This window comes from Octopus sinensis, unplaced genomic scaffold (genome assembly GCF_006345805.1).
Source record: "Octopus sinensis unplaced genomic scaffold, ASM634580v1 Contig10850, whole genome shotgun sequence".
NCBI classification, from domain to species: Eukaryota; Metazoa; Mollusca; class Cephalopoda; order Octopoda; family Octopodidae; genus Octopus; species Octopus sinensis.
The window spans coordinates 128,187-142,908 of NW_021832227.1; the positions used below are offsets into that span (position 1 = coordinate 128,187).

The 14,722-nt window shown below is 31.8% G+C and overlaps 2 protein-coding genes and 1 long non-coding RNA gene across 3 annotated transcripts; 1 reads left to right on the top strand and 2 right to left on the bottom strand.

Moving 5' to 3' along the window:
* Positions 1-4,586: 4,586 nt before the first annotated feature.
* LOC115228661 lies at positions 4,587-5,149 on the top strand. Its single transcript, XR_003883237.1, has 3 exons — positions 4,587-4,718; positions 4,753-4,905; positions 4,936-5,149. It is a non-coding gene; the product is annotated as an uncharacterized LOC115228661 (long non-coding RNA).
* Positions 5,150-6,849: 1,700 nt separating this feature from the next.
* Positions 6,850-8,313, bottom strand: LOC115228663 (tyrosine-protein phosphatase 1-like). Its single transcript, XM_036498986.1, has 4 exons — positions 8,297-8,313; positions 7,394-7,547; positions 7,269-7,359; positions 6,850-7,238 (listed from the first exon to the last, which is right to left on the bottom strand). The coding sequence occupies exons 1-4, from the start codon at positions 8,311-8,313 to the stop codon at positions 7,051-7,053; spliced, it is 450 nt and encodes a 149-aa protein (XP_036354879.1). The 3' UTR covers positions 6,850-7,050.
* A 4,392-nt stretch (positions 8,314-12,705) lies between these two features.
* Positions 12,706-13,659, bottom strand: LOC115228639 (membrane-associated guanylate kinase, WW and PDZ domain-containing protein 2-like). The gene has a single exon (XM_029799184.1). The coding sequence runs from the start codon at positions 13,657-13,659 to the stop codon at positions 12,706-12,708; it is 954 nt and encodes a 317-aa protein (XP_029655044.1).
* Between the last annotated feature and the right edge of the window lie 1,063 nt (positions 13,660-14,722).

Consider the following 14,722-nt stretch of genomic DNA (forward strand, 5'->3'; position numbering starts at 1 on the left):
TGCTCATTCTTTCAATACTTTAACAAAAATTTGATTTCCCGTTCATAAATATTAAATAATTTACGTGTCTATTTTTTATGAAAATTAACTTTCGACCGGTGTTTTGTAAACTTTAGGTTTAGTAATTAAGTGTATTAATATTACTTTTGAAAATTGACAAAAAAAGTATTTTTTAGGTATTGCTTGATTGAATCTTCCGTCGTATTTGATGTTATAATTTTGTTTTATTTGTGACAATTGACAAAATTTATCAAAGTTGATATTATTAATAGCACTTTCACAGGACCAAAGAACGTTATGTTAACTAAGGTCCCGTTTGTGCCAGCCACATATTATTTACAAAAAAAATAAGTAACTATTTATTTTTAAAAATCCGAAATAAGTTACATCTTGTCCTTTTATTGGCGTGCGGCTGAAGAAGACTATAAAGCCCAAGACATTTCATCCGGAGTCTAACTTGTGATCATAATTTAAAATTTTTGTAACAAATCCAAAGCAGCTTTCGATTAAACAAATATAAATTGTCACGCACCGGCAGCCACTATCGCATGTGTGTTTTCATGAAGAACTGCAATTCCAATGTGTTGGCGAAGGCAATACCCCTCGCGACTGTCCCTCCTTCGTTTACCCAGCATCACACCAATTTCCTTAAGAAATTTCAAATTACTTTCAGATATAGAAATAAAAAAGACTTTATATACTCTGAATATTTTTTAATTAAATTTAGAGGAGAAAAACGAGTTAGTTTTTAAGAGAATCTCGGAAATGATGCTTAAATAAAACTAACAAAACGAAACCTTTTTTATTTGATTAGATATTGAATTTTTAGCCAATGTTTATGATTACTTTTCATTTATAGAGAAAGGCCAAATGTTAATAAAAATAAAATTTTATTAATTGTTGGTAACGCCCTGTCACCACTAATGTTCGTAATTATTTTATATTATAGCAATAATGTTCTTTGATTTAGGTACGATTGTTAAGTTGAATAGCTTATAAATAATAAAATAGAATGGAAAATAAAAGAAAATGCAAACCAAATTATTTTATAAAAATAGAATATGGATATTATGCGTCGATTTTGATCAAAATTTATGAAAACTACGAAATTAAAGATTTTTAACAATTTTCAATAAAACTTAAATTTCATGTTATAGTAGCTAATTCTAATTAATAAGAATATTTTTCCTTTTAAGACCTATATCATTGACTTGTCATTTCCTTATGTTTCTTCTGTTTATTAACAATGGAAAGTAATTTATCGATAGTTCGGGCTCTTATATTTTATAGATGATTTTTACCCTTGAAATCTGATTGTTACTGTCTTCAATTTTTAGATCATGTGTTAATCCTAATCTCGCGCTAATTGAGTGGTATTATCGGAATTTACATTGTGTTTTAATTTCTACACTTTTCACTACTTTATTTTATATAAATAAATAGTATAGAGATTACCGTGCTTATTTTTTTCCGTTTAGTTTTTCTAATACTTCAGGCTGAAATATATTTTTTGATTTTCTATATTTATTGTTGGTTAACGCTTCGTCATCGTTTTCAACTTTCAAAGCGATTTTTGACGTAAAGATAAATAAAAAGGCTTAAATATTTCGAACCAGAGAATAGTTTTTTTGAAAGGGAATTCTTTGAGTTCAAAACACATTCATTTCAGTGTTTTCAGATATAAAATAAAATGAAAAGAATTTTTTTGGTTTTGTCTAGACAATCTCAAAATTAAATGTCTCAAAGTTCCTTAGTTGTAAAGTTCTTTGCATTTCAAACGTTGGATTTTTTAAAGACAAAATCCAAAACTGCAATTTTTGTATGATTTTGGATTTTTCAAACAGTGATTGGCTTTGTTCTTAATATGTCCAAGACATTTAAAAATATTTGTTTGGCTTTGTCGCTTATTGTCATTGCTAATTATATCCCATTTTATGTGGTTATTATTATAACCGTCCCGCAAGATGGTAACGTAATGTTGAAATCTCGCACTGGCCAGCCACATAAGATCAAGACAGAGAGAGAACATGTTATTAAGAAACTAACTAATCCAAACAAAGAGAATCCAAACGAAGACGTGTGTCTCTGCTCCATCTATTTTTCTTTTATGCTGTGGCTGAGATAGACATCCGGTTCCTCAGTGGTATCACTGATTTATGTGGTTGTCAAAATTTATTTGACAATAAGTGAAAATTTAAGTTGGAACAACAAAATATAGCCGGTATTCGGAAAAGAGGAGATCCGGTATATAGAAATTGAAATAGCAGTGATGGCTTATGAGGTGAATCGGGACCAGAAGTTTATTCCGGTTTTAAGGGAATTCCGATATACCGAGAAGTCGGTTTAGAGGGGTTTGACTGTAATAATTTGTAAATTTGGCTCTTGAAATTAAAGAAATATATTAATTTGATTTGATAGTAATCATTATAAATTCATTAGATTCAATTTAAATACTCTTAAAATCTATTGATTTAGAATTAATTTTCTTAAGCTTGAAATTAGATTATCTAACATTGTCTAGAAAGCTTTTGAAGTAAATTCCAACATATTTTCTTGAGACATGTAAAATGACTAAACAACATTAATCATTAAATGATTAATTGAAAGTCTCTTTAAATACATATATTAAGAACGAAGAATTAAAATTTAATCTTGGTAACTTGATTATTTAAATCCAGGTCAAATAGCAGAAAATAAATTAAAATCAGTTTAGTAAGATAAAATAATTAATTCTATAATTTTCTATATAAAAAAATTAGTTTTATTAAAAGTAAATATAACACCGCGGAGTTTTTAGTAACGTGCTTTTAGTAATGAACGGTTCGTCTCAATTTAAGCGATTGTCAAAAACTGTCATACCTACATGTTATGACCTTCAAATCAAAACTGATACTGAACAAGAGACATTTTCAGGGACGGTGACAATTGATTGCTCGGTTCTCTTCATTTCAGATTATTAATATACCAGATTAGTGAACAAATCACCGAAATCTTTCTCCACTGTGTAGATCTGCAAATCGACGAAGCCAAAATCGAACAATGTAAGTTTTCTAATATTAATTTTTAGCCAAACAGTCTCAATTAGCCACTGTAAGCTTCCAGCCTGAGAAAGAAGGAATTCTTCTCCAAGTTCCAGAAGAAATAGTAAAAATCATTTTAATGAAAATAGAACGTTGGAAATGCAAAGATTTCAATTCGTTATTCTGGGAAACTAAACCAGTACATGAAGGGATATTATAAAACTACTTATGTTAATGAGGGACAGACCATCAAGTGTGCGGCTACTCAATTTGAGGTTTACTGGACTTGGAGAGTTCTCATAGCCCGCTGACGCTCGGAGGGCACTTCCTTGCTTTGATGAGCCTGACTTTAAAGCGACTTTTTTGGTTAGTCTTATAGCCAAGTCTGATCAACAAATGCTGTCCAATATGGTGGGAAATTAAATATAAGTTTTTTAAGGAAATTGACACTTGTGAGCCATTTGAAGAGGAAGGATTGGTTATAACAAGGTTTAAAATGACACCGATCATGTCTACTTATCTTTTGGCTTTTGTTGTCGGTTCATATGACTATGTCGAAGATTATGACCCGAATGGAGTCCGTGTGAGGATTTATACCAGTCTTGGAAGAAGCGAGGAGGGCAGAATTGCTTTAAATGTTTTTTTAAAGTTTTTTATCATTAGATTGCGACAAAGGCACTTGCGTATTATGCCGAGTTCTTTGACTATCCATTTGCCCTCAAAAAATGCGATATGATTGCTCTTGCTGATTTTGCTATGGGTTTTTTAACATTTAAAAATCTAAAGGTGCTATGGAAAACTGGGGTTTGGTTACATACAGAGAGACAGCCCTTCTGGCTACTGAGTCTTCCTCCATGGGAATAAAACAGAGAGTGGCCATTGTAGTTACTCACGAATTGGCACATATGTGGTTTGGGAATCTTGTGACGATGGTTTTTTAAATTTTATGTTGAGTTTTCAGGATTGGTGGACATATTTATGGCTGAACGAGGGATTCGCCACTTGGATATCTTATTATTGTGTAGACCATATTTTTCCAGAATACGACATTTGGACAAAATTCCAAGTTGAACAAATTGTACGTGCAATGGAGCTTGATTCTTTGGACACAAGCCATCCAATTGAAGTAAGAATTGGATACTCATTGCTTCTAAGGTGGCTGTGGGCGGCCCTTCTGAGATTGAGGAGATTTTTGATATCATATCTTATGCGAAGGGATCTTCTGTTATTGGGTATCTTTACAATTTCATAGGAGAAGAAGTATTTTTCTTTTTTTAAATGTTTATAGAATTTCCGCAATGGACTACGGGTTTATCTAAAACGTCATGCATATCGGAATACCGTGACGTCCGACTTGTGGACTGCCTTGAACGAAGTGAGTGAAATGGACGTGGCCGGAATCATGGATTTCTGGATCACCAAAAAAGGCTTTCCTTACATTTCGGTGGATTGTGAGTAATATGTTTTAAGATTTCTGCCTCTGAGGTTGACGGAATGATGGAATTCTCAGTCAAACAAAATCAGTGTATGAAAAACGCGGGTTTTATTTTATTTTTTGAGTTGTTAGAAAACTCATTTTGTTGGCAAATACCGTATAATCTCATCCAAAAATCAAATCCAACAAAAATTATTAATTATTTATTGAGTGAGAGACAATCAACGTTCCAGCTAAGTGGATCTATCGACCAATGGGTTAAGGTATTTGGGTTATTTGGTTTCTACTTTTTTGTAGTTAAATGTTGGCAATAGCGGGTTTTACAGAGTAAAATATGTTGGTTCTCTGAAAGATATGCTTATTGACGGAGTGCAAGATGTAAAGTCCGACGGTACAAGTGTTTTAAACATTCGCGACAAAGTCGGACTGTTGAATGATTTTCTTTCCCTCGTTTGCTTAGATTTAATTTTTGATAAATAGGCGTCTATTGGAGAGATGACGTTTGTCGACTGTTTAAGATTGTCTTGGAATCTTCGAAATGAGGTGAACTATGCGATTTGGGATTCTATTTTCAATTTATTCTCTGCTATCGACAATATTTTTGTCTCAACTGATTCATATCCCGCTTTTGTACAGTTGGTTAACCGATTTGTGAGTATTCCGTATGAGAAAGTTGGTTGGACTGTTGTTGAAGGGGAAGGTTTTTTTTGTTTTAGAGTTTTAAAGACTGTTCTATTTCACTTCTTCGTTCACGGGTGTTTGGTGTGATGGCAAAGTATGGATTTGGTGATTTCCGTGAGAAATCTCGTTCAATGTTTGGAGGAATTACAAATGGGACGCAAATTCATGCTGATATTCAAACCTCGGTAACAAACATGATGATTATTGTAGGTTTTTGTGTCAGTGATGATGGAAGGGACTGAGATGAGTGATGTGGACAATCTAATTGGAATATACAACAATTCAGTTCTCAGTGAAGAGAAAAACAGAATATTAGCATCCCTTGGGTATACAACTAACCAAGAAGTGGTCAAACGAGTGATTGACTTCTCAGAGACGGTTTGACGTTTATGTTGATTGTAGGACGCTGTGCGAATGCAAGACTATCCTTGGATTATTGCCAGTCTTTCTTCGTTGAGGAGTAATATTCCGTTTATGTGGAATTACTTGAAAACCAACTATTCCACAATTCTTGCTAGGCTTCCTGCATTTTCTCTAATGTCAAGAGTTATTTCGGTTAGTTTTTTGATTGAGTTATTTTCAGCCGGTCACTGGAAAATTTAACACTGCTGAGGAGATTGAGGATATGGAGGTTTTTTATTTGTAAAGATTTGTTAGCGTTTCTTTTCAACCGTTGATATTAGTTCCGTTCGCCGGTGTGTTACGCAATCAATTGAAATGGCACGAGTCAGGAAGTCCCTATATGAGGACAATTTTTCAGACATTTGTCAGTATTTGTCTGAATCTAGTTAAATTTGGTTTCCCTGTTTTTCTTTGTTATGATTTTGTTTCTTTCAGTTCCTAATTGTTTTTTTGTTTTTGTTAGTTTAGATGAAAATTTGTGATTACGTTTGTTTTCCATATTTTTCTTTAGATAAAAATATGTAATAATGTAATATTCCGGGGAATCGTCATGTTCATAGAATTTGATAAAATCTATAGTCTGGTGTTTGGATAAGTAAAATTTTATATCTTTTGAAGTTTAAATTAGAGTGTAAAATTAGTTTTATTTTCTTTAAATTCTGTAAATTGCAGTTCCTCATAAAAAATAAATATTACATCAATCCGCTATTCTATTTTTCATTTAATTTTAACATTTTGAAAAAAAATTATTGAATAATTAACATCTTATTAATAACTAGATTATTTATTTTCAAATTATTTCCATTTGTATATTTCTTTAATCGAAGATAATTCATGTTGACCTAAATATTATAATAAAACAGGAAAACCATCTTGAGTGGTGAGCAACCACACAACAGCTTGATGAACATATTTAAATTGTTGCTAAATTAGTTAATCAATTTGAATTGTATTACCAGGGTTTGTATCATTCCAGCTCTACATTCCCTCATAGAAGACACAATGTCTTCGATTCGAAAATTAATGTTATTTGCAATGTAATGAAGCACCGTTTCAATAGCAATATATGTTCCAGTCCTACCTATTCCAGCACTAAATTTATTTAACCAATAAAAAAATACCTGCAATGAACCACTATTTTATCGTCCCCATTTTTAACGCAGTTTGAATAAACGTGTTTGGAAAATTGAATTATTTCTCCTGGCTCATTAGGCACATTAAAATCGCCCCAAGCCATGTATCGAAATAATTCGACTTTCATCACCCTGGTTTTCTAAATCGATAAGTACTTTGAAACAAACTGTTGCCAATTCGAGGTTGATTATTATGTATTTTTCGAAATTAGTTTCCTTGACATATTTTACTTTCATAAAATTCAAAAATAAAATTTGATTGATCTTTGTTGGGAAATAGCATGCGCATTTAATCTAAAAATATTTATCGAATTTACTATTTTATTTTCCACTAATTTAGTCAACATTACAATTCCTTTTATATCATTTTGATACACCATTAACCAAAAGTCTTCGATTGTTTCTTGAAGAGGTCCCTGACAGGCAATATACTGCCGATCCGAGAGGTAGCCCTCATGTAAATTAAAATGATAAATACAGAAATATAGTTTGCATTAATATAATCTGTTTGTCCCTCCAATTCGGTATCCTCAAACTCGCGGGTCAATATCACACGTGAGTGGTCGACTATAAATATTTAATAAACGTTTAGAATACATGGTAGAACGTTTTTGTATCGGTTTTTTCGAATATTTTCCGACCAATAAGCAGCAAATATTTCGCTGTAAACTGAATTTTCTCTAATTTGCTATATTTATAAATATAAATTTATTTCAGCCTACATCAAATAAAGTCTGTAGTCCAGTAGGATTAGCTAACACTGAATTGATATTATTAATTGTTGATTTCTGGAATTTTTCTTTGTGATTTGAGAATTTTTGTGAGTATAAAGTAGTTCTTTGAATTATATTTAGTTTGATACTTTCTTGTAGTCTTCTTGGAAGTATACAAACGATTTTTTATTTTCTTTCGTAGCATAAATAACAGAATTCCAATCAAGAGCAAAATTGCTGCGGTGATGATTAAAATTAATTCTGTATTCTTTTTTGGCACTTGGGATAATATTTTAAAAGATACCCGTAAAACGTATAGAAGCTGAAATGCTTTCATGATTATTTGACCGCACTTTAACTGAAATTAAAAGTGGCTTTTTCTTGTTGTTTTTGATTTCAATGAATGAACTCATTGATTTATATACTTCTTTTTTGTTTTCCCATTCAACTTTTATTACGTATGAACACATTCTTACGAACGCATTGCATGAACTGGGTACTATCCAACTAATTAAAATGCGATCTTTTTTATTATAATAGGTTATTCCCGAAACAGGAGGAACCGTTGCATTTATTTCATTTGAAGGTTCTGATATTGTATATCCTTTGGAATTGAACAATGCAATGTATAATCTACAATAAAATATATTTATTTACTGAAATCTGCTTCCAGGTTTTATATAATTTTTAACGTCGTAATAATCATTTGTCTTATTCCTTCCGATCAAAATTTGTGACAAATTTTGTTTTAATTGAGATAATGAAATTCTTTTTAAGTTCAAAAGAACAAAAGCGTGATGTCCGGCACTATAATTGAACCAAGTTTGTTTAAAAGTATTTTGATCAATTTTTGAAACTAAAAATATCATAAAATTTAAAACCATATTGGGTTTCACTCAAAATCACCTTTACTTCTGAAAGCAGGCCATTTTTGTCGTTTAGATATTCACCCAAGTTCACATTAGCAATGCAATAATAATCTGATATTTCAATGTTTTCCCAAATCGACTTTGGAAGTACATCGGGAACTTAAAAATATTTTCACATGGATACCTAGAGAATCTAGGTGGAATGAATAATTGAAATGCTTTAGAAAAGGGTTTTCTTTTATCACAATCTAAAAAAATATAAGTTATTAAGAGTTAACCGAGACATTATAATCAGCACTGAAATTTATATCTTGTAATAGTATTTCTTTGGTGCTTATATTAAACAAATAAATATCTTTTTTCTGAAATATCAAATAAATTAAAGTTTACTGAAGCAAAAGTTTGCTGACATGTGATCATCACATTAAAGCTGCTATTATTCTTATACGATTCCCAATTTAGTTTTAGGGAATGTTTTGTATTCATGACGGCCACCTGGCTTGTAAAATTTTTAACCATGTCATAATCTAATATAAAAACATTTCTATTACATGTAAAGACGGGATCTGAATATTTCCAGTAGAATAGTTTATTTCCTATAAAGTATATCTTCAAGATTCTATTTTTAGTAATAAAGATCAACAAACTTGTAGGAAACACCCGGTTTTAACTGTTTAATGAAAATATCAAATTTCTTTAATTTATTAAAAGTTGAATAAAATCTCTTTGCTCGACTATTTGTGAAATTTATAGAAGTTGTATGATATATATTAGCTGTATTATTTGTGTGATTTATTGAAGTTGAATAAGATCTCCTTGTTGAATTATTCTCACGATTCAATGACATCGTATTATTTATATTTGCAGTATTATTCGGTTTTTTAGTAGAAACTGTATTATTTATATTGCCTGTATTATTCTCACGATTCAATGACGTTGTATGATTTGTATTTGCAGTATTATTAGGGTTGTTAGTAGAAGTGGCATTATTTATATTGCCGGTACTATTCCAGGATTCAATGACGTTGTATGATTTATGTTTGCAGTATTATTAGGGTTGTTAGTAGAAGTGGCATTATTTATATTTGTAGCATTATTCAGACGATTCGTAGAAATTGTATGATTTATATTTGTAGTATTATTTGCATGATTCACTGATGTCGTAAAATTTCCATTTGCATTGGTTATGTCATTCCCTTTAGTTGTATTATTCCCATAATTTGTTGAAGTTGTATAAGTTGTATTTCTGGGACTATGTATATTAATTGCCTCAAAGTTATACTTTTTGCTGGTAGTAGTTGTCGAATAAGTTGTACTGGTTGTATGTGAGCTAGATTTTGTATTGGTAGTATAAGTATTTATAGTTGTATTATCTGGATGGTTTGTGGTTTTTCTAGTATAAGTAAATGATATATTATACGTTGTTTGAGTTTTTTTATTATCAGTAGTTCCATTATTAACAAAGAAGCTTATATTTTGAGCTACGAAATAGAGATTATCAGCTTTGTAATCAGCAATTGTCCTGCTTAAATTCAAAAAATTTATATCTAGTGGCGTAAAATCTATTTTTAGTAAAAAAATAATACTTTTGCTTTCAAAAACAACGACAGAGCATAAACTCACATTATCATTAATTTGTTCCACACAGAGTTCGATTTCGTTCAACGTCACGTTATTTATGGAACATGAATGGGAATCTAGTTTTTGATTTTGAATAGATTTTACCTGCGAGTGTGTTGCATATCCAAATAAGAAAAACAAACTAAAATGTTGTAATAGTACAAAAAAGGATTGTAGTGGTAGTAATAGTATTTTTAAAAATATATAATCAAAAACACCTTACCATCAAAAAATAATGCGATTTAATCAACTAATAGTGGTAATATTTCAGGATTAGTTGCCGTTAGTATTTTGCCTAGATTTAAGTAATTACCATTTTAAGTAATTAATTTATGTTTTCTAAAAGTCGTTTGGAGTATTTTGAAATAAAAACTGAACAAAGATTAAATTTCTTAGGTTCATCTTAGTACAGAACCGAAATTAGTTGAGATTTTTATAGCATATCTCACAGGAACATAAACAAAAAAGGTCATATTTCCACACGTGCCACTTTTTCTAGAGGTTTCTCCGCGGGAATGTTGTTCGAAGTCGTTCATGAAATTGATAGCATTCCCCAAGTTTTCCGGGTGAAATCTCCATTAGTTTGAAGAGCGTAAATTTGTCGGTCGACACAAAGTCGGCATCATTAGTTAATAAGAAAAATAATTCGTTAATTTTTGATTGAATTTTTATTTAAACATATTAAAATATCGTGATTAACTGGATCTTGTGGACCGTTTATAGATGTATCGACGATTTGAGATGAAAACAAAAATAATCACAAGTCCTACAGATAAAATCACCTCAACAAAATTATTAATCGAAATTAATATCAAATATGCTAACACAGTAACATTAATGCAATAATTTTAAGATTATAAAAGGTGTTGGACAGTTTATTACAGCAGACCACGTGATCGCTTTTACCCAAGCAATCCACCTTCCAAACGGAGCACACCTCTACTACGGTTTGTGACTATTTATATTCGTAGTCAAGTTTGTCGCTATTGTCTTTCAACCTTTCAAAGGAGAGATTATTCTGGGTGAAGTTATTAAGATTACTTCATTTGGAATTAGACGTAATATGTATGCTTATTAAATCAGTTTCTGTCAATTTCTTTCGAGATATTTATATCCGGCCTGAAAATTTACCTACTCCGTCTTATTAGTGAGGATTTTTTTATTTATACAGTGATGAAGATAATAATAGTTGGATTTGGGAAGTCAATAATGACCCCAGTGAAGACCCGACTAGATTTCCCATAAGTGTTGGAGATGTTGTCAGGTAACTAAATTATTAAAATACATAATTAGAATGAGAGTTTTGAGTGGAAGATTTGAGAATGTAACTCCATGGAAGCCCTGTTCAAACAATATAGATATCAATTTGGAGTTTATTTAGTAATAATGTGCTTAGTAAAGTTGAAGATGTTGAGGGAGACGGGAAGCAGGTTGTTGATGTGATGGGGAAATGTCGATATTTTATTGAGGTTGTCATGTTTTAAAATTTTAAAGGCCTCTGTTTTTCAACCTGGATTGGGTCCTGTTGTTTGGTGGACATGAACTTTTATTATTCTTTTTCTACAATAAATATTTGCTTTAAAATTAATTTTATCGGGTTCAAGAAAACCGTTCTAAACGGTGACTAGAGAATTAAGATGATTACTTGTTGAAAGAGATTCAAGTAACTAGATGTAGAAGATTAGGCGACTACTTCTGCTTATTAATGTTTATTTTCACAATTTTTACAATTTTCGAACTTATTTGATCTAGCTACGAAGAACTGTATCAACCTTCATTTCTTGTATTATTGAATTGGACCGATTGCCAGTTGGGCTTAGATCAGTATATCCTGGTCTAGGTGGAGTTTTCTGTTATAAAAAAACTCTAGAGATTAGCTCGTTTGATCTTCAGCAATCCAGTCATTTTCTAACATTTAGTCAGCAAAGACACTTTTCTGTAGTGGACCTTTTTGAGGTCTACAGAGGCGGAGAAGAAATGAAAGGGGCATGCACTCTTCTAAACTCTGAATATGCAGAACTCCAATTGTTCATATGTAAAAAAATAATAAATTTGATCTAAAAATGTCATTTTCAAGTCAAATTTTTTATTGTTTACCATAAAGAAGGTAAAAAGATAAATTGAAATTTCAATAGAAAGTAAATTTTCGAGTAAAGTCGAACAATTAATAATTAATTATAAAACAATGAACGCATTATGAATACCACAACTCGTCATAATCTTAAAACATTCTTTATCTATTGTGTTAAATACAAAATTTCTAAATATTCAAAAAAATTTCGTTTTTATTGACATTAATACCACAAGTAATTATTCTAATTGAATGACCTAACATTCCTGCATTAGTGTGGTTTATTAATTATCAGAAATGTTAGTGAATTATATTAATTATGGAATTCAAAGCATTGATAGATAGTCCACCATTTCCGATATGTTTCTCCCGTTGTTGTTTCGATTCCATTCTCTTTGCTCAAAATTGTTCATAACTTCGATAATATTTTCAGGGAATGTAAAAGCAAGCAGTTCTTCATTTCTAGGTGTTGTGGGACTAACAATTTCACCTAAACATCACATTATAGTACCAACTTGTATTAATAACTTGGGCTTCTCCGGATTCCAAAGTTAGCTCACAATATCCACGACGACTTTTTATAAGTTCGACAACTTTGTTGTGACTTAGATTAATAACGCTGGTCCCATTCACTTGAGTTATCACATCGTTTTGTTCAAGTTGTGCTCTATCCGCAGGAGAATTAGGAATGACGGAGCTTATAACATGAGAGGATTCATTCATAGATAATGTAAATCCAAAACTTTCTCCTTTTTTAGAAGTCAATCTGCATATTCGAGGATATTCCACATCTTTAATAATCCGTATATCAACAAACCTTCTACAATGTTGGTAAAATACTCAATGGATGGCATTTGGTTAGAAATCTCAATTCCGTTATCTGTATAGTAACTCCAGGAAACAGGATCTACAAGAAGGAGGGTTATCTCTGATGGTCCATTTCTAACTCGAGCAACAACTTGTTCGTGTGTTTCATCTTGTACATTACTTCTATTTACTTCGATCACAATGTCCTCATTTCGAACACGAGCATTATAAGCAGGAGAATCTTCAATTACGGTTGAAATCACATGTCTTGGTGAATTTTGCGAATACGTAATACTAAATCCATATGTTTCTGACCCGTTCATTCTTATTGTGCATTCTCGTACAGTGTAACTTGGAGACACTGCTTGTTCTGGGACTTGTATTGTGTCCTCGTCTTGTAAAGGCTGTTCAGGTACTGTGTTTTCAGGTAGCGTATTTTGAATTTCTTCTTGAATTATTTCATTTTGAGTCTCATTTTGAATTTCTTGCTGAATTGGTTCTTCTTGAGGTTCGTTTTGAACTTGTTCCTGGACTGGTTCATTGGGAATAGGTTCTTCAATTTCTTGCTCGCTTTGAACATTTGGCTCCTCCACTTCCGGTGATTGAGGAGTAGATATCAAAGGAGTTCTTAAAGACTCGTCTCGATTAACTTGGAGAGAGACAGTGAGTTTAGATTTTTTAATTTTTTTGATAAGTTTTGCGTGGGATAAATTAATTGCATCTTCTCCATTGACCATGACTATACGATCTCCGACTCTGAGACCTGCTCTCTCTGCAGCTCCGTCTGAAATGATGTTCATTACATTGTGACTGTTGTCCTCCTGCTGTGTTTGTATGAAGAAACCCAAGCGTTTGTCAGGCTGGTTAACGTCGATCTCAATATTAACAGACTTTAGTGTGGAAATCATACAGATAAAAATATAATTAATCTATTGTGTGGTTAAAGGGTTTACAAATAAAAACAACTTTTAGAAAAAAAAATTTAACTAAACTAAAATTAATTAAAATTGATAATTGTATGGACTATAATATTAAAATGTATTTATACATTTGAAAATGTTCCTTGCAGCTGAGAAATTTGTTAAAAAGTAATGTTTTCCAATTTTCAAGTGTCATATTGGCCGAATCATAGGAATCATCATAATATATTGGCTTAGGCTAAAATATTAAAACAAAAAATAACCGTAATATCCTCCTGAGTTGTCCACATACTTATATACGGATGAAATAGCGCTTCATTTACTGAAATACGAGTATCACTATCGTAAGCAAGCATTCTCAGCAAAAGATCTCTCGCATAGAATGTATTGAGAGATCCATACTCGTCGGGCGGAAAAATTTGATTGGGAAATATTTCCAAAGGGTGTTTAGTGGAAGGAGAACGCAGATCCACATAAAGTCTCATCTTCTCACTCAGTTTATACAAAAAGGACTCTGGGGGTCTACCGAGGACTTGTAATATGGGACGCAGGCGGTCTTTAATATATAATCAAGATTATACCTCCTGTAGGTTTTCCCGCTTCTTTAAATAGAACCTTCCCGGTAAACATTTCTGCTAGAATGCAACCCAGGGACCAAACGTCGACTAAGAGTGAGTTTAAAAAAATACCTTTCTCGTTATATTCAATCTTAAAAGAGATTTCCGGAGCCCTGTAATTGTGACTGACGACATATTCAGTCATATCCTCACCACAAGCCCTCGATAGCCCAAAATCAAGGAGTTTGAGAACCCCATCTCCCATTGCGCCAATATTACTCGGTTTCAAATCCTGAGAAATATATAAATATATATACTCTATGTATTATATTATACGAGTGTAGACTCTTTAGAGCTGACAAGATTTGGTAGCACAGATATGAGATAAGTTTGTGGGTTTTGTCGCTCATGATGACATACTGAAGGACTGACTCCATCGGCTCCATCACGATGTACCTGCGGAAATAATCTAAGAGAAGAGAACAGGTCATTGA

What these genes read in the sequence shown, in the direction of transcription:
- LOC115228663 (XM_036498986.1), bottom strand. An exon ending in GACTACAGACTTTATTTGAT is followed by an intron (nt 7,360 to 7,393) that starts GTAGGCTGAAAT and finishes TTATAAATATAG; the next exon opens with CAAATTAGAGAAAATTCAGT. An exon ending in ATACAAAAACGTTCTACCAT is followed by an intron (nt 7,239 to 7,268) that starts GTATTCTAAACG and finishes AAATATTTATAG; the next exon opens with TCGACCACTCACGTGTGATA.
- LOC115228639 (XM_029799184.1), bottom strand. Translation starts at nt 13,659, where the DNA reads ATGATTTCCACACTAAAGTCTGTTAATATTGAGATCGACGTTAACCAG.